General features: G+C 40.2%; 1 protein-coding gene across 1 annotated transcript in view; it reads left to right on the forward strand.

Annotated features, from left to right (window-relative positions):
- The window catches only part of lrp1bb (low density lipoprotein receptor-related protein 1Bb), a gene marked incomplete at its 5' end in the record, with an annotated part of 288,348 nt that overhangs the window by 97,071 nt on the left and 170,508 nt on the right, over positions 1-20,769 (forward strand). The window contains 6 exons of the mRNA XM_042319665.1: positions 401-581; positions 10,216-10,435; positions 10,669-10,858; positions 19,008-19,130; positions 19,339-19,479; positions 20,035-20,160. Of these exons, the coding sequence (XP_042175599.1) occupies positions 401-581; positions 10,216-10,435; positions 10,669-10,858; positions 19,008-19,130; positions 19,339-19,479; positions 20,035-20,160 (981 nt within the window). The remainder of the gene's footprint in view (positions 1-400; positions 582-10,215; positions 10,436-10,668; positions 10,859-19,007; positions 19,131-19,338; positions 19,480-20,034; positions 20,161-20,769) is intronic.

Genomic DNA, 20,769 nt, shown 5'->3' on the forward strand with positions numbered 1-20,769 from the left:
AAGGTGCCCCCCCAAGAAAATTGTACCTAGGGCCCCCAAAAGGCTAGGGCCTGAATCTGACTGCATGTGTGGGTATGGATGTGGTTATGCAGACCCGCGAGCCACAGCAGCCCATCATGAGTTCTGATGTTTTGTGGACCCCACCCCGATCAAAGTTTCCCATCCCTGCTTTATATGAAGCATCTTTACTCCTGTCTCCTTGACTAAAGGAACACTTTGATTGATTTTTCTTAGCTATACATCTCTGTGAATGGTATTAGTCATCAAAATGATAACAACGTTGCGCTGTCTGTATGCATCAGTTAATAGACTTTCTAAAGGATCCGTTTACAGTTGAGAAAAAAAAGAACGTCATGTCAGGGGCAGATAACAATAACATTGGTGTTCCATCACCTTGCAGACCTGGACAATGTTGAGGGGATCTCTGTGGACTGGATTGCTAATAACCTCTACTGGACCAATGATGGCTACAGGAAGACTATCAGTGTGGCCAGACTGGAGAGGGCCTCTCAAACCAGGAAGACTCTTCTGGAGGGGGACATGTCTCACCCCCGAGCCATTGTAGTGGATCCCCTCAACAGGTGAGCTCACTGAAGACAGGGCCAAATCATACAACACCTGTATAATACAACAACAGTTTCACAAATGCCCTGATGTCAAAGAACAATATGGTTGAAAGTATGAGTTGTGTTTTCACATATCTATTTAGGGATTGTTTGCAGAAAAGAGAATATGCACAGCTCACTAAGCCTATGTGATGCTGGTTTTAAACAAAGAAACAAACGCATGAGAAAAGGGTCAGGGATATTAGTGTCTTTGGGTGTTGCAGTAGAAAAGCACATAAAGCACAGGGTCTATCTGGACCCATTCTGGGAGGGTGCATGCTATCCGGAATCCTTGGGACATCCCAACTCTGGCATTACCCCATTGAAGTTCACATTTAAAATGGTTTTAGTTAGGTGGCCTTGACATGCTATTTCCTTCTCAGAAATAGCTAGCTACTGCACATTAGATGTCTTCACTGGTCAAAAAAGTTGGACCGTTCTGAAATGGATACGTGGCTTTCTTACCTGACCCAATATGCATAAATTATTTTATTTTTGACCTGTTCAGAATGTACCCGAAGAGAATCAGACTCGTTCTGAAAAAAAGACCCAAACAGACCCGTGCTGGTTCGGACCTGAGAGACCCGTTCAGATCCGAGAGTTGAAAGAGAAAGAAACCCCGACCGGGCGCTGCCAACTCCCTCAATAATCAAGTGATATTGGCCAAATGATCCACAGTTACATGTCCTTAAAAACTGCCTATAACAAATAACAAAACAAATATTTGTTGTGGTTCGATGTGTAGCATATTCAAAACTTTATAGTCTATTGTTTCAATTGTTTTTCCTTCCCTAAAACAATAATTGTCCACCTCACCTTGAGTACTAAATGCCTCAGGTCATTGCATGCATACTGTAGGCCTATAGGCCTAGTGTTTGTACTGTCTAGGGGTTTTGTAGATTTATGGGGTTGTTTCCATCTAGGTGTTTATGTAGGTCTATAGTTGCCTAGATTGGTTCTCAGTTAGAGGCAGGTGTTTATCCTTGTCTCTGATTGGGAACCATATTTAGGCAGCCATCTTCTTTGGGTATTTCGTGGGTTATTGTCTATGTTATGTTGCACGTTAGCACATTGTTTATATAGCGGTCACGGTCGTCATATTCGTTTGGTTGTTTTTGTTGTTTTTGTTTAAGTGTTCTTTGTGTTCTTCGTGTTCTTCATTTAATAAAGAAGTATGTATTCACACCACGCTGCGCTTTGTTCCCCTCCATACGACGATCGTGACAGGACCACTGTATGATATTAATATTTAAAATGTAAATATATAGGAAGAGAAGCTTAGGTCTAGCACTAGAGCAACCGAGAGAAAGATAGAGCGCCATGTTCCCGACACTGACATGTATTTCTTTGTAGGCTACTTGTTAGATAGGCTGCTACTGCTATACAGATATAGGCATATAGAAGGAGACTAATTTGTTAATTTTCCATCAGAATATTTTTTAAATAAAGATAAGCAGTATATTATTAGATTAAAGTAGTAACTGGTAGGCCTCAAACATTCTTCCTTACCTTAAGTTCAACTGTCGGGAGTAATTTGGAACTCTGGTGCTCACTGCCTTTATAGGCCTTTATAAGCCAAATAATAGCCATACCACAGCAAACTTTCACAAACGTTTGTGAACTTTATTAGGGTAATATCAAAGTAGGCAAAAGTCAAGTCATTGTTTATAGGGAAAATACAAACAGGTTATTATCTTACCGCATTAAATTAAGTTTTGCACCTCACCTTTTTGGTTTTTCCATTTCATGGTTATATTGCGGCAAACACAATATTTACTTATTTTGAAAAGAAAAGGGCTTAACAGAACCCAACAAATGACAGCAATAGACTAATGCTATTTATTTTTCAACAGGCCTATTTTTAACCCATCTCTAACTAAATATAGCACAAAATTGAAAAGATAGTTCAAACTTCATTTAGCCAACGAAAATGTAAGCTATCAACAAAGTGATACAATTTTTTGGGGGCATATACATTACTGTTCAAATGTTTCGGTGTCACTTAGAAATGTCCTTGTTTTTGAAAGAAAAGCACATTTTTTATCCATTAAAATAACATCAAATTGACCAGACATAGTGTAGACATTGTTAATGTTGTAAATTACTATTGTAGCTGGAAACGGCAGATTTTTTATGGAATATCTACATAGGCGTACAGACGCCCATTATCAGCAACCATCACTCCTGTGTTCCAATGGCACGTTGTGTTAGCTAATCCAAGTTTATCATTTTAAAAGGCTAATTGATCATTAGAACTGTTGTTCTGATTAAAGATGCAATAAAAGTGGCCTAATTTTAGACGAGTTGGGTATCTGGAGCATCAGCATTTGTGGGTTTGATTACAGTCTCAAAAAGGCCAGAACCAAAGCACTTTCTTCTGAAACTTGTCAGTATATTCTTGTTCTGAGAAATTAGGTCTATTCAATGCGAGAAATTGCCAAGAAACTGAAGATCTCATACAACACTGTGTCCTACTCTCTTCACAGAATAGCACAAACTGGCTCTAACCAGAACAGAAAGAGGAGTGGGAGGCCACTCCTGAGTGGCACAACTGAGCAAGAGGACAAGTACATTAGAGTGTCTAGTTTGAGAAACAGATGCCTCACAAGTCCTCAAGTGGCAGCTTCATTAAATAGTACCCACAAAACACCAGTCTCAACGTCAACAGTGAAGAGGTGACTCTGGGATATAGGTCTTCAAGGCAGAGTTCCTCTGTCCAGTGTCCGTGTTCTTTTGCCCATCTTAATCTTTTCTTTCTATTGGCCAGTCTGAAATATGGTTTTCTCTTTGCAACTCTGCCTAGAAGGCCAGCATCCCGGAGTCGCCTCTTCACTGTTGACGTTGGGACTGGTGTTTTGCGCATACTATTTAATGAAGCTGCCAGTTGAGGACTTGTGAGGCGTCTGTTTCTAAAACTAGACACTCTAATGTACTTGTCCTCGGGCTGAATCCGTTGTGACTTATCTGGACCAAATGTATTACTTGGGGCTCGGGCCAATTCCGGTGGTAGTTATCTGGCCCAATTGGGGCTACTCTCGATTGCGGCTATTCTCTGGCAGATGATTACCCTGGCTGCTTTATATAATTAACATTTCATTATTTATTTTTCTATATTTTCAAAAAGTTTCTGTGATCAAAAAATACAATGAACATTTTGTATACATTTATTTAAATTTGCATTGGGACGCTTCTGGGGGTATTCTGGTAGGATGCCGACAAAGTCAGCTGAATTCCGGTAGTCAAAAACAGCACGATGTACTTGGGCTGATTCTGGGCAGTCATTAATTTTGATTCCGGGCCAAGTCCGACACCCAATTCCCGGGCGATTCAATCAGTTCTGGCCCCCCGGAAGAGGACCGCTTCTGGGAAAATTCCTCATTGCTAGCTGGGCTAGGCCAAGGCTCCTTTCCCTCGTTATCTCTCACCTCAGCAACAGGTGCACGTGATGTGAGCAGCCGGAAGCAGTTTCAACGGGACATAAGCTACAGGTTTTATTGTGTCACAATTGGCTGACACAGATAACAAGCTCACACAGTTCTCATCGACCACACATTACATTATTTCAATAACATGATTCCTCCTACATCAGGGGGTTTAATTTATTTTGTTATCATAACGGAGGAATAATCGCTTTAACCACTGAGCTTCTCAGTGACGGGTTGGCAGATCTTTATTAAATTGTGGTTTGGGGTTGTCAGTGACCATTGGCCCGTCAATCAGCAGAACCAGATATTGTCTCCTCAGGTGAAATGTGTGGTTTTTCAGATCCTCCTCTGTTCTTCCGAGCTATATTTCCCTCTCTGCATGTCAACTCCAGTCTGTGTTAACATGATAGGGATTAACTTTGCCGACTTACTGTCTCAATCACTTACTGTATTTTTCTTTATTTTTCTTTCCCTACCACAGTCTCTCTTGCGCGCGTGCGCACACTCTTGAACATGCACACAAGCACAAACACACACACCTTTGCTTTGGATATTGCTTTACAGAGCTTTAGCCAAGGAGTGAATGATGTGGTGTGTGTGTTGAATTATTCATTGGGTCATGGAGATGACTTGCAGTGACAGAGAGAGCTTGATTTGCCCTCTATCACATTCTGTTTTATGTACCGCACATGTAGCAGGCAACTCCATCATTGATGAGACAGAAAAGGCTGTGCAGCCCAGCAGTAACACTCAGAGGATACAAATCCCTTAAGCATGGTTACTAGAGACCACTAGATCATGTCAAATCATTGACCTAACCGCTTTTCAAATATCACAAGTCCATTGGGAATAGCTGAGTAAACCCCTGAAAAGATAATGATGCAAAGCAGGACCTGGTTTCTGATATGGGGATGAAGATGGACTCAAAGATTAAGTGGTGTATGGTGAATTGTGTATGTTTGGATCAATGTTTATGTGGTGTGTCTTCAATTTTGTATGTCCAGTGCTTTCAGAAAGTATTCCCAACCCTTGACTTTTTCCAAATGTTGTTGTGTTACAGCCTGAATTTGAGATTTTGTGTCGTCACTGGCCTGCACTCAATACCCCATAATGTCAAAGGGGAATTATATTTTCAGAACTTTTTACAAATTAAGAAAAACTGAAATGTCTTGCGTTTATAGCTATTCAACCACTTTGTTATGTTAATAAGTTGCATGTTATGTTAATATATTGCATGGATTCACTCTGTGTGCAATAATAGTGTTTAACATAATTTTTTAATATCTACCTCATCTCTGTACCCCATACATACAATTATATGTATTGTCATGTCTTTGGCTATGCCGATTAAGTGATATGATATGCTATAAATGTAATTAACTAGAAAGTCGGGCACCACGAAATAATATTTATAAAGCTGTTATCTTCCCGAATAAACTCTTAAAGACCTAGTAATATTTTACCTCAATAGTAGTCAATATTAATCGTCATCTTAATTCAGTCTCATCTGAAAGTTGTAAATTCTTGGTTATCTGCACAAACCCTGGCTCATAAGTTGAATCAGCAATACAAAATTGGGTATAATTATTTATTTACTAAATACCTAACTAATCACACAGAATTATACATACACATAATTAAATCATAACTTGATTACAAATGATGTCATAAAGGAAAACGTCCCTAGCGGGCGGAACAGATATGACAGCTTGTTACACAAAAGAAAAGGGCTGGGTTTGAGTGAAAGAGCGGGAAGACTGAGGAACAAAGGGAAGAAGCTATGCTATCGTAAATACAGTATCTTATGCATTCTAAATTACCGCCCATTTGGAAAAGGAAAATGCAATAAATATTTACCCTGCGCTTCGGTAGGTTGGTGGTAGATGGAAGGCCGTGTTGCCCAACCGAGTCCTTAGAAAAATGTCTCTGGTTGTCAATTGGATACGTTGTAGTAACATCGTTGGGTGATAGACGGGATACTCTGTCTGTTCCTTCCTAACCCTCGTTTGCATCTGCTGTTGCTAACTCAACGGCTAGGAGGTATCACTTCTGTAGTGAATAAGAGTTCAAAGTTCATACCATTCGCAACCAAAGCTCACGCTGATGTTGGCTTCGTTCTGTAGTTATTATCTGAACCATTCTGACATAGGACCGTCGTCCTACATCCTTGGAACAGGAAGTTATATTGTTGTCAAGGGCTTATATAGGAAGGGAGAGGAGGGCGTGTTTGAAAAGTTTTATAGCCCATGTCCCTTCACAGGGGTGGGCCACTGATTGAGCAGAGCCCGGTGTTATGAAACCCAAATCTCACATTTTAGAAGCTAAAATCACATTTCATCCCATCACAAATAATTTCATATTCAAACATTTAAATTGAACAACAATTCCATGTGAATCCGATAACTCTGATGTGTAGACTTTCCACTGTAGAGTTTGTCATCTTATCATTGATGAGAATGTCTCAGATGACAACCGAACTGACATCATATTCATTAAGTACCACCGCATATGTTCAATTGGACGCATTACCGGAATATAGTTCATTTCCCCCCATCTTCTGATGTTCCCAGAATCTCTATGTTAACCAAGGGTTTTACTGTAACCTCAGTAGGGTAGAGAGAGGAACAAGGGGGAAAGAGGTATTTATGACTGTCATAAACCTACCCCCCAGGCCAACGTCATAACAGTATGGTACCCCAGTCGAGCAGTGAATTCAAGCATATTCAACCACAAAGACCAGGGAGGTTTATATACATTGAAAATCCCATTTTGGACATGGTTAAGTTATTAATTACACTTTGGAGGGTGTATCAACACATCCAGTCACTACAAAGATACAGGTGTCCTTCCTAACTCTGTTTCACCACGAGGCCATTGGTGAGTTTAAAACAGTTACAGAGTTTAATGGCTGTGATAGGAGAAAACACTGAGGATGGATCAACACCATTGTAGTTACGTCACAATACTAACCTAAATGACAGAATGAAAAGAATGAAGCCTGTACGGAATAAATATATTCCCGAAACAAACACCCTGTTTGAACAAAAGGCACTAAAGTAAAACTGCAAAAAACTTGGCAACGAGATGTACTTTATGTCCTGAATACAAAGTGTTATGTTTGGGGCAAATCCAACACAACACATCACTGAGTACCACTCTTGATATTTTCAAGCATAGTTGTGGCTGCATCATGCTATGGGTATACTTGTCATCAGGCAAGGACTAGGGAGTTTTTTGGGATAAAAAGAAACGGAATAGAGCTAAGCACAGGCAAAATCCTAGAGGAAAACCTGGTTCAGTCTACTTTCCAACAGACACTGGGAGACAAATTAATCTTTCAGCTGACAGTAACCTAAAACACTAGGCCAAATATACACTGGAGTTGTTTACCAAGATGATGTTGAATGTTCCTGAGTGGCCTCGTAACAGTTTTGACTTAAATCATCTTGAACATCTATGGCAAGACTTGAAAATGGCTGTCTTGCAATGATCAACAACCAACTTGACAGAGCTTGAATAATTTAAAAAATAATAGTGTGTCAATGTTATTCAATCTAGCTGAGCAAAGTTCTTAGAGACTTACCCAGAAAGACTCACAGCTGTAACCGCTGCCAAATGTGATTCTAACAGTTGGAACAGTTGGATTCTATCCGTTTGTCACCAAAGCCTCATATACTACCCACCACTGCGACCTGTATGCTCTCGTTGGCTGGCCCTCACTTCATATTCATCGCCAAACCCACTTGCTCCAGGTCATCTACAATTCTTTGTTAGGTAAACCCGTAGCACGCGCTCCAGCAGGTTTATCTCACTGGTCACCCCCAAAGCCAATTCCTCCTTTGGATGCCTTTCCTTCCAGTTCTCTGCTGCCAATGACTGGAACGAACTGCAAAAATCACTGAAGCTGGAGACTCACATCTCCCTCACTAACTTTAAGCACCAGCTGTCAGAGCAGCTCACAGATCACTGCACCTGTACATAGCCCATCTGCATATAGCCCATCCAGCTACCTCATCCCCCATACTGTTATTTTATTTATTTATTTTGCTCCTTCGCACCCCAGTATCTCCACCTGCACATCTATCTCTCCAGTGTTTAATTGCTATATTGTAATTATTTCGCCATTATGGCCTATTTATTGCCTTACCTCCCTTATCCTACCTCATTTGCACAAACTGTATATAGACTTTTTGTACAGTGTTGTTGACTACATGTTTGTTTATTCCATGTGTAACTCTGTGTTGTTGTTTGTGTCTCACTGCTTTGCTTTATCTTGGCCAGGTCACAGTTGTAAATGAGAACTTGTTCTCAACTAGACTACCTGGTTAAATAAAGGTGAAATAAATACAGTTGAAGTCGGAAGTTTACATACACCTCAGCCAAATATATTTAAACTCTGTTTTTCACAATTCCCGACATTTAATCATTGCAAAAATTCCTTGCCTTTGGTCAGTTAGGATTGCCACTTTATTTTAAGAATGTGAAATGTCAGAATAATAGTAGAAGAGAATGATTTATTTCAGCTTTTATTTCTTTCATCACATTCCCAGTGGGTCAGAAAGTTACAAAAACGTAATTAGCATTTGGTAGCATTGCCTTTAAAATGTTTAACTTGGGTCAAACTTTTCGGGTAGCCTTCCACAAGCTTCCCACAATAAGTTGGGTGAATTTTGGCCCATTCCTGCTGACAGAGCTGGTGTAACTGAGTCAGGTTTGTAGGCCTCCTTGCTCACACACGCTTTTTCAGTTCTGCCCACACATTTTCTATGGGATTGAGGTCAGAGCTTTGTGATGGCCACTCCAATACCTTGATTTTTTTGTCCTTAAGCCATTTTGCCACAACTTTGGAAGTATGCTTGGGGTCATTGTTCATTTGGAAGACCCATTTGCGACCAAGCTTTAACTGATGTCTTGAGATGTTGCTTCAATATATCCACATAATTTTCCTACCTCATGAAGCCATCTATTTTGTGAAGTGCACCCGTCCCTTTTGAAGCAAAGCACCCCCAAAACAAGATGCTGCCACCCCCGTGCTTCATGGTTGGGATGGTGTTCTTCGGCTTGCAAGCCTCCCCCTTTTTCCTCCAAACATAAAGATCGTCATTATGGCCAAACAGTTCTATTTTTGTTTCATCAGACCAGAGGACTTTTCTCCATATGCAGCTGCAAACCGTAGTCTGGCTTTTTTATGGCGGTTTTGGAGCAGTGGCTTCTTCCTTGCCGAGTGGCCTTTCAGGTTATGTCAATATAGGACTCGTTTTACTGTGGATATAGATACTTTTGTACTTGTTTCCTCCAGCATCTTCACAAGGACCTTTTGCTGTTGTTCTGGGAGTGATTTGCACTTTTTGCACCAGAGTACGTTCATCTCTAGGAGACAGAACGCGTCTCCTTCCTGAGCGGTATGACAGCTGCGTGATCCCATGGTGCTTATACTTATACTTATACTTATACTTATACTTACTTATACTTATGCTTATACTTCCGTACTATTGTTTGTACAGATGAGCGTGGTACCTTCAGGTGTTTGGAAATTGCTCCCAAGGATGAACCAGGCTTGTGGAGGTCTACAATTATTTCTGAGGTCTTGGCTGATTTCTTTTGATTTTCCCATAATATCAAGCAAAGAGGCACAGAGTTTGAAGGTGGGCCTTGAAATACATCCACAGGTACACCTCCAATTGACCTTTAATTATGTCAATTAGCCTATCAGAAGCTTCTAAAGCAATGACATAATTTTCTGGAATTTTCCAAGCTGTTCAAAGGCACAGTCAACTTAGTGTATGTAAACTTCTGACCCACTGGAATTGTGATACAGTGAATTATAAGTGAAATAATCTGTCTGTAAACAATTGTTGGAAAACTTACTTGTGTCATGCATAAAGTAGATGTCCTAACCGATTTGCCAAAACTGTAGTTTGTTAACAATAAATTTGTGGAGTGGTTGAAAAACAAGTTTTAATGACTCAAATCTAAGTGTATGTAAACGTCCGACTTCAACTGTAAATGTTTTTTTTTAAATTCAGGCTGTACCACAACAAAATATGGAATAAGTTAAGGGGTATGAATACTTTCTCAAGGCACTGTATGTTTGCAAAACAGATTTAGTCCCCGATTGGCATGGTTCATTGTTAGTTTTTATATTTACTCAATTGTAAGAAATCTATTTTGTTTGTGTATTTCAGTTGGATGTACTGGACGGACTGGGAGGAAGATGAAGTCAATGACAGTATAGGAAGAATAGAAAAAGCGTGGATGGATGGCTCTAACAGACGGATATTTGTCACGTCTAACATGCTGTGGCCCAACGGCCTCACATTGGACCATGGGACCAGCACCATGTACTGGTGTGATGCCTACTACGATCACATAGAGAAGATTCACCTCAATGGCACTGGCAGACAGGTGAGTGGAGCTGGATTCCAGGGCAAAACTGGTTGAAATGATGTCATTACAGACAGATAATGATGTCTTTTCAACCAGCTTTGCCTGCTGGGATGTCACCATTATAGTCTTCTAAAATTGCCATATTTATCTCTGCCATTTCTCTGGATTGCCTTACCTCTACTATCTCAGGTCTTTGAGTACTGGTGTACAGGTTGTGTTCTTTGATAACTGGTGTCTGATTTCTCATCCAGGTTGTGTACAACGGCAAACAGTTGAACCACCCGTTTGGAATTTCTCACTACCGGAACTCCATCTTCTGGACGGAGTACATGAACGCATCTGTTTTCCAGCTGGATCTTACCTCTGGGGACGTTACTCTACTGAGAAGCGAGAGGCCTCCTCTCTTTGGCCTGCGTGTGTATGATGGTCAGAGTCAGCAAGGTTTGTCTGCTTTTACTTCCCCTTCTACCATCCCCAATAAATAAAGATTACCTTCAGAGAATGGAGTCTATGGATCTTGTATACCTGTTCCTACAACTTAGCACAAAACCTCCCCTACTATCACTATGTAGTCTATGGGTAGCCCAGATGTGTAGCTTTATGCAACAAGTTATGAATGCTTATATACTGTATGTAGTAACATTCAATGAAAGTCTTACCATCTATCTACAGTACTATGGCATCTTAAATGTACAGTGCATTCCCCTCCATTTATCATCCTAGAGATGTTTCTATAACTTGATTGGAGTCCACCTGTGGTACATTCAATTCATTGGACATGATTTTTGAAAGGCACGCATCTGTCTGTATAAGGTCCCACAGTTGACAGTGCATGTAAGAGCAAAAACCAAGCAATGAGGTCGAAGGAATTGTCCGTAGAGCTCAGAGACAGGATTGTGTCGAGGCTCAGATCTGGGGAAGGGTACCAAAACATTTCTGCAGCATCGAAGGTCCCCAAGAACACAGTGGCCTCCATCATTCTTAAATGGAAGAAGTTCTGGCCCACCAAGACTCTTCCTAGAGCTGGCCACCCGGCCAAACTGAGTAATCAGGGGAGAAGGGCCTTGGTCAGAGAGGTGACCAAGAACCCGATGGTCACTCTGACAGAGCTCAGTGTATGTAAACTTCCAACTTCAACTGTATGTAAATCAAATATTTCAGTTCTTAATTTTTTCTAAATTAGCAAAGATTTCTAAAAACCTGTTTTTGATTTGTCATTATGGAGTATTATGTGTAGATTGATGAGGAAGAAAAACTATTTAATCAATTTTAGAATATGACTGTAACCTAACAAAATGTGAAAAAGTCAAGAGGTCTGAATATTTTACGAAGGCATTGTACACCTTCTGTATCCTGTGAATGAGACAAAAGAAAAATATTTTCTTTTATATGGTGTGTGTTAACTACATGGCCTCACATGTGAATCCTTAAAGAGTTGGGTGGGGTTAAGGCTTAAGAGGGTGTAGCTAAGCATTAGGTCATCATAATCAGTACAACCTTCAAAATGATATTTTACACACATCATAAAATATGTGACCGACTGCCTCGATTCGGACTAAAGTAGCAACTTTTGAAATGCTGTTTTCTACATTTCACTCGGTCAATTAGGTTATTATTGTGAAGTAACTACAATGTTCTTGATCCATCCTAAGTTGATCCACCCTAAGTTTTCTCTTATCACAGCCATTAAACTCTTTAACTGTTTTAAAGTCACAATTGGTCTCATGGTGAAATTCCTGAGCGGTTTCCTTCCTCTCCGGCAACTGAGTTAGGAAGGACGTCTGTATCTTTGTAGTGACTGGGTGTATTGATACACCACCCGGAGTGTAATTAATAACATACAATTATTTTACACACATCATGTGTCCATTACAATCAATGCAAGAATCGGAATTCATGATTTGTCACCAGTACTTGAAAATGTGAATAGAACAGAAAATACATTATGCTCAATACATACAGTACCAGTCAAAGGTTTGGACACACCTACTCATTCAAGGGTTTTTCTCTATTTTTACTATTTTCTACATTGTAGAATAATAGTGAAGACAGTAAAACTATTTAATAACACATTTGGAATCATGTAGTAACCCAAAAAGTGTTCAACAAGTCAAAAATATATTTTATTTTAGAGATTCTTTAAAGTACCCACCCTTTGCCTTGATGACAGCTTTGCACACTCTAGGAATTCTCTCAACCAGCTTCATGGGGAATGCTTTTCCAACAAAATTGAAGGAGTTACCACATAATCTGAGCACTTGTTGGCCCAGGTCGGGTGATTGTGGAGGCCCGGTCATCTGATGCAGCTCTCCATCACTCTCCTTGGTCAAATAGCCCTTACACAGCCTGGAGGTGTGTTTTGGGTCAATCTCCTGTTGAACAAATGATAGTCCCACTAAGCGCAAACCAGATGGGGTGACGTATTACTGCTGAATGCTGTGGTAGCCATGCTGGTTAAGTGTGCAAAGCACCCCCACCGTCGATCACCGACAACGACGAGACAGCCTATAGGGAGGAGGTCAGAGACCTGTCCGGGTGGTGCTAGAATAACAACCTATCCCTCAATGTAACCAAGACTAAGGAGATGATTGTGGACTACAGGAAAAGGAGCACCGAGCATGTCCCCATTCTTATCGACGGGACTGTAGTGGAGCAGGTTGAGAGCTTCAAATTCCTTGATGTCCACATCAACAACAAATTAATATGGCCCAAACACACCAAAAAATCAAAAGAAATCAGCCAAGACCTCAGAAAAATAATTGTAGACCTCCAGAAGTCTGGTTCATCCTTGGCAGCAATTTCCAAACGCCTGAAGGTACCACGTTCATCTGTACAAACAGTAGTACGCAAGTATAAACACCATGGGACCATGCAGCCGTCATACCACCCAGGAAAGAGACGTGTTCTGTCTCCTAGAGATGAAAGTACTTTGGTGCGAAAAGTGCAAATCAATCCCAGAACAACAGCAAAGGGCCTTGTGAAGATGCTGGAGGAAACTGCTACAAAAGTATCTATATTCACAGTAAAATGAGTCCTATATTGACATAACCTGAAAGGCCGCTCAGCAAGGAAGAAGCCACTGCTCCAAACCGTTAAAAAGCCAGACTACGGTTTGCAACGGCACATGGGGATAAAGATCGTACTTTTTGGAGAAATGTCCTCTGGTCTGATGAAACAAAAATTGAACTGTTTGGCCATAATGACCATCATTATGGTTGGAGGAAAAAGGGCGTGGATTGCAAGCCAAAGAACACCATCCCAACTGTAAAGCACAGGGGTGGCAGCATCATGTTGTTTGGGTTCTTTGCTGCAGGAGGGACTGGTGCACTTCACAAAATAGATGGCATCATGAGGCAGGAAAATTATGTGGATATATTGAAGCAACATCTCAAGACATCAGTCAGAACAATCACATTTTGGAACAGTGAATGCATTCTGACATCACACTCGTAATGGGCGACCGTTAGAGATAATTTGGAACTCACACGTGACAAGGTTTTAAGCTAATTTTTACTCCTGAATTTATTTAGGCTTGCCATAACAAAGGGGTGACTTACTGACTCAAGACATTTCAGCTTTTCATTATTAATTAATTGGTAACATTTTTGAAAAACACAAGTCTACTTTGACATTATGGGGTATTTTGTGTAGTGACATTTCATGGCTTGCGTAAGATGTTGCATAAATTGACAGTGGCAGCAATTTTACTTTGATTTCTACTCTATGGAAATGAAAGACTGACTCAACATAGTGCTGCCTGCTGTCTGTGTGGTGGATGATGATATGTTCCTGTTGTGGGTAGATTCATAGATAGAAGAAGAGAGAGATGCATGTTGCAGTTGGTTGATGGTGCAGAATTGTAGGGCCTCACAGCCAGGTCCGGTCCTGGCCATTCTGCCGACCTAGGTGAGACCAAAAAAATGACCACCCTCCTATACCCCCACAAAACTAGAATAGTCTAAAATACTTATTTTCCAGATTTTAAAGTTAGGCTCATTTTAGGTTCTGAAAAGTGAAATACTTATTTTCCGGACGTTGAAACTTCCAACTCTCCTTAAGAACAAAATGTACCAGATTTTAGAGTCTTTGGTTGAAAATACATATTTTCCAGACTTTGAAATCAGGTTCAGTTCTGAATGAAAGTTGAAATTACGTAATTTACAGACACTGAAAATACGTATCTTTTGGGAATTGATTATATGGCTGAATTTCAACTGCACATACTGTACATTCTCAATTAAGTAAGCGTTACATCACAATATTTTTTTTTTTCGCCATTTAATATATGAAAGAGGAGCTAACTGAATATTGCAACAGAATATGTAACCCTTTATCTTTCAGAAAAATATTTATATGCGCGCTAAATAACGTTCCAATCGTTGACGTCACGGTGACGGCGATGGGTAACGATGCTTTGTGGGTGACTGTTGTTGATGTGTGCAGAGGGTCCCTGGTTCGCGCCCAGGTATGGGCGTGGGGACGGTCTAAATTTATACTGTTACATTGATGCTGTTGACCCGGATCACTGGTTGCTGCAGAAAAGGAGGAAGGTCAAAAGGGGGGTGAATGTAACGGATGTGAAACGTCTAGCTTAGTTTCGTGGGTGACTGTTGTTGATGTGTGCAGGCGAGGGGATGGTTTAAAGTTATACATATAGGCATAAATTAATTGTCTTTATTTGCATACATTTAAATGTGATAGACAACTCATCACTAACATCTCATCTCAACCGGCGGGTTGTGTTGCCCAATTAGGATAAACTAATTTTGTATTGGAATTTGCATAGACTTTTTACATCATAAAAAAATATATACATTAATTAACATGAATGTCTGCTTCAGTTACTGATAATGGAAGACAAGCCAGGTTAAATGAGGACTGATATGAAATATTAATAAAATAAGATACATTTGTGTGTCAAAATATGAATTTTCAAATACATGTAAATTAATGTGTTTACTGTTTATATTTCTTATAAACTGGGTTGTTTGAGCCCACAATTCTGATTGTCTTACAGCCATGGTATATCAGACCGTATGCCAAGGGTAAGACTAAACATTTATTTTTACTGCTCAAACTACTTTGGTAACCAGTTTATAATAGCAATAAGGTACCTCAGAGATTTGTGGTATTGGCCATATACCACACCCCCTCGGGCCTTAATGCTTAATTATACCATGGCGTTGTTGAATCGTCATTTTTGATTGGCTTGAAGGGAATTCTAGGGCGTGGATTATTTCCCTATAATGCACAGTATATCAGGACGGTAGAATTCAATAGCTTTAGTTCATTATTACATGTTTTATGTTTGATCTGCTTTTGAACGCAAAAGTTGAATTGAAAACATTATGGGCATTGTTGAATTCGATTTTCCAAATAGCAAACTAGGACTGATGGTTTAGTTAGCCAAACTGGCAAGCCTGTTTGTTTGGTTACCAAGGCAACAACGGTAGCTATTTAGTAATCTTGCTAGCTACTTCAGTGGATGTTGAACATTTCTACTTGCAAATGAACACATTTCCAGTGGCAAATGTGTTAAATTAGAGCCATGGTATAGGGATAATCAACTCGGGTCTCTATGCATTCTCGAAAATAACGCACCTCCATGGAAGGTTAGTCCCACTCCGCTAGCGCACACACCTTGCACGTCGTTCATTATTTTCCATAGAACGCATAGCCTCTTGATTGACGTTGATTACCCCTTACATATAATGCCTGTAAAATGACTTGTACTGAATAATGATATGAAACATATTAAAGATAACAGGTAGACAGTAAATACTGATATGAATATGAAAATATGTTTCCTACTTGCAGACAAAAAAAATCACATAACAATATTTATCCATTGTTCATAATAGCTAGCTTTGACTAAATTGCATTGAGCATATTTCCTAAAATGATAAAATAATAACATTTTCATAATTGTATCATTCCAAAATGATGTTTTAGAGGTCAACAACATTTTACAGAGTTGTAATTTCCCATTTTACACACAATTAGTAGTGAAAATGTGTGATTAAGGAGTTTCGGTTTTGCTAACATTCACTTCCTGGTTTTCAATCATCTTTGAATGTTTATTTATTTGATTTGTTTTAACCTTTATTTTTTACAATGTCTGTTTACAATGTCTGCCTACATCAATATCTGTTTAAAAAATACAGGAGTCCAATAATGAAAACCACATGATAATTTTACTAAATGGCATTGGTTAAGATTATAAAATAAATTTGTGATTGGTTCAGATTTGGTCCGGAAATCAAGTCCGGTCCGGACTGCACCACTAAAATGAAGAGAAAAAAAGATGTCTGCTAGACGTCGCCGTTAGTCTGTGTTTACTGCTAGACCTCGCCATTAGTCTGTGTTTACCCTTCCTACAGTAGGGTTTCACAAACTCATCATCAAGCAAAAAAACTGTCGGCTAGGACCGAGTTTGGGCAACCCTGGTCTACAGTGACAGCCCGAAATTGAATTTTATGAATGCCCATCCATCTGGTAGGCCTACCGTCTGTAAAACATCAGTTGCATTGGCTTTGTTAGTCCTGATTCCTGTGACTAATGATTTTGGCTATTTAAGCTCTGAATATCAACTACCCAACTTTTTTTAAATCTCCAATTTATGTCCAACTTTATCAGGATATATATCCTGAACTTATTTGCAATGAGAATCAATGTGTTTACACAGCGGGAAATGCCATAAGTATATTATTTTTCACTATGATCATCAATTTACGGATACAAACTTGAAACCATTGCTTGCTGTTTGGGGTTTTAGGCTGGCTTTCTGTATAACCACTTTGTGACATCTGCTGATGTAAAAATGGATCTATAAATACATTTTATTTGAAATCCCTGATTATCATGACAATTTAGCCCACGGGGTGGAACTCCTGGACAGCACTTGAGAGTCACCTGATTTTCCATTTCATATTGTCCATTTAACTTTGACCGGTCCTGTTTTTAGGATATGGTGTCATATTCACATCGAAGCTCCTTTTTTATTTGATTGGGCGCGGTTTACGTTAGGCGCCATTTAGGTTAGGCTATTTGATCGGCGAAACGTGTATGATGTAAAATGTGACAATTTCATAAGTTAGGCTACAGAAAATGGCACATACTCTTTCTACCAGCTATAGTCTACATGATTGCTGTTAGATATTTTCTTACGGAACGTTGGTAGAGCGCCGCAGCGGTGTCTCCAACAGCACCCTGGTGCACTGGACAAGCGAAATATTTTGTGCCCCTGCCTTTGACAAAGTGGGCACTCTTTATCACGGGGCGGAATCAGCGCTCACCTAAATAGCCTATATTCTGTACCACTGGGTGAGAGTAATTGTTTTTGGGAAAAGTTATGTGAGGTTTTATGTGTTGTTGGAGGTGCGTCTTGGTCAGTTGAGCTCGGAAAATGCCGCCCTCGCCAATCTGCCGCCTGGCTAATAGGCGGGCCAGCCCTGCTCACAGCAGGTAGAACCCTTGTTATCCTGCCGAAGCGTCGGTGAATCACTGTTTAGTGTTCCCGACTGTGTACATGTGGAGCAAGGGGAAGCGTGATTACTGTCATCTCCTCTCAGAAACAGAGAAAGTACCAACACTAATTATCTACTTGGTAATCAATGGATTAAGATATGGGGCATTTTGAGATTATTCACTGCTTGTGGGTTTTTCATTTGTGTAATAATTTCTATTGTTTCACATCAAAATAATATCAAATCAAATTCATTTATATAGCCCTTCGTACATCAGCTGATATCTCAAAGTACTGTACAGAAACCCAGCCTAAAACCCCAAACAGCAAGCAATGCAGGTGTAGAAGCACGGTGGCTATGAAAAGCTCCCTAGAAAGGCCAAAACCTAGGAAGAAACCTAGAGAGGAATATGGAATAGGCTATGTGGGGTGGCCAGTCCTCTTAATACAGTTGGTTAGAGTGGTGTAGGAGTGTGGTATGCCAAGGATGTGATGCAGAGAAAGAGTGATGGAGAATACAGCTGGCAGTATGAGTTCTAATTCTCAGCATGGGGGAAAGAAGAATTTCGCTGGCCATTCCTCCAAAACTCATGTCACCAAAGAGATTAATTGTCCCTGCTGTCCTCTGAGTATTACTGATTGGCTCTCACAAAACAGAAACCTTTATCTCATTGGCTCAGGCATTGCCTTTGGACCTTACACTAAACAAAACCAACAATGGACTCCATGCCTCAACTTTATAAGTGACAGTTTCTTCACACAAAGACAGTTTCTTCTCTCTCGAGAACGGTTGGCTTTGTCCTAAAAGACAAATTATTTTCCTGAAAGAATAAAAATGTCAAATGGCTCCTCTCCACAATGTCCCCAATAATTCATTTGACGTGTGGTTATAGATGATGTGGCACCCACCTGGCACATCCTTCTCAAACAGGAAATGGCTTTTGTATTAAGGATATATTTTATGTGTGTTTCTTCACAGTTCACATTGACCTTGTTGTTCCGTTGTTCATAGAGAGAGAGACGACGACAGACGGAACATCAAAAGAGAAACATGACAAAATACGATAATAATGCTTTAGAAGAATATGATTTCCTGTAAATAATGGTACTACTCTGTAATTCCAGGTGACAATGCATGCAGAGTGAATTATGGGGGATGCGGTACCCTCTGCCTCTCTATCCCAGGGGGCCGAGTGTGTGCCTGTGCTGACAACCAGCTCCTGGAGAAGAACAATGTCACCTGCTTAGGTACAGTAGAACCATGAAGTGAATTAGCCAGAGTAGTACAATTGCACTGTAGACAAGCTAAGAAATGAACATGGTTTTCTCTCACAAATATTTTGTGATTATTTTGTATGCTTGACTTTTCAATGGAATTAATTCCACTGTGGTTTAATTTGGCTCAAGTCTGTTTCTGTTATTAAAGTCCTTTTCTCTGTTATGTCTGTTAATTAAGTGTCATCAGGGGGGGTGGAGCCACAGCTCTGTAAGAGCGATGAGTTTCAGTGTCGTAACCATCGCTGTATCCGTGCGTCATGGAAGTGTGACGGAGATGATGACTGTCTGGATGGAAGTGACGAGGAGCCCCATAACTGCTGTGTGTATTTATCTGTCTGTTGTCTCTGTCCCGCACACACACGCACACATACACACACAAACATTCACACACACCACTTACCATGCAACGTTGCATAAGTTGGTCCTTTCTTGCTATCAACTTTTATCTCGCTAAACGTCATTGATACTGTATGATTCAAAGCTGGTGAATATTGCCCACTCCTCTCCTTTCTTCCCCATCTATTTTCCTCAGAAGAGAATTGGCTGTTGATTGAATCAATAAGATAAACACCATGTTAGACGCTTGGATGCTGACTCATTTCTCACTATGAAATATACTATAATGTAATCTTCTGCCAGAATGATCAGATTTGCAAAATCTATTATCTGCCCTGCTGGAATGTCTGCATGCCTTCTATCTAACAAGATTTGAGACATTCTGACCCAAATTCCTGCTTCGCATTGCTGTCTGTCATTTGTACTGAACTCTTCAAGTCAGAAACGGTAAATGTCAGGTTTGTAAGTCCTTTACCAGGCAAATTTCATCCCACAAATGAAATGGTGCTAAGATGATATGAGTGTCTGTGTATTTCAGCCAACCACAGTTGTCCCATAGACCAGTTCAAGTGCCTCAATAATCGCTGCATCCCTAAGAGATGGCTGTGTGACGGAACTAATGACTGTGGGAACAATGAGGATGAGTCCAACACCACATGTTCAGGTAACTGATACAATACCTCAACTTTTTCTCAGATCTGCAGTCCGGCAATTGCATTGTGTTATGTAGAATACTGTATGTCACTGGCATTTTCTAAGCTATGATAATAAATTGATGTGGTACACTTCACTTAGTCAAGTGGACTATGTATAGTTAAAGAATGCAAACCTCTACCCCCTAGCAACTTCAACTTCCTCCGCAGAAAGGTTTCTGCACATCAAAGCATCAAATAGCAGGGTAGTCAAACATTCCTAGTCATGTCTTGCGACACTATACAAGCCAGCAGCCACAGTCAGTGTGATCAATCTCCTGTGAAAGCTCAGAATCAGAGAAGTTTAGCACTCTCAAAAGGTAACTTTTCCTGCTATTGAGTTATTGTCAGAATCACTTACGTCTGTCCATACCATAGTGGCTTTTTTCCCTTCACACCTAACAGCCAAGTTGCCAGCCTTGCCTCTTAAAAGTTGTGAGCCTTCCAGGATCAATCAATGGGTGATAAATGTTGCCTTGTCATCAGAATGACATGCATGTTACACACACAGCACCACCAAGAGAACACTGCCCATGTGCTGTCCTGGTGCTGTGCTGTCGTTGCATGTCTGTCTCTGTTCA

This window comes from Oncorhynchus tshawytscha, linkage group LG03, assembly GCF_018296145.1.
Source record: "Oncorhynchus tshawytscha isolate Ot180627B linkage group LG03, Otsh_v2.0, whole genome shotgun sequence".
NCBI lineage: Eukaryota > Metazoa > Chordata > Actinopteri > Salmoniformes > Salmonidae > Oncorhynchus > Oncorhynchus tshawytscha.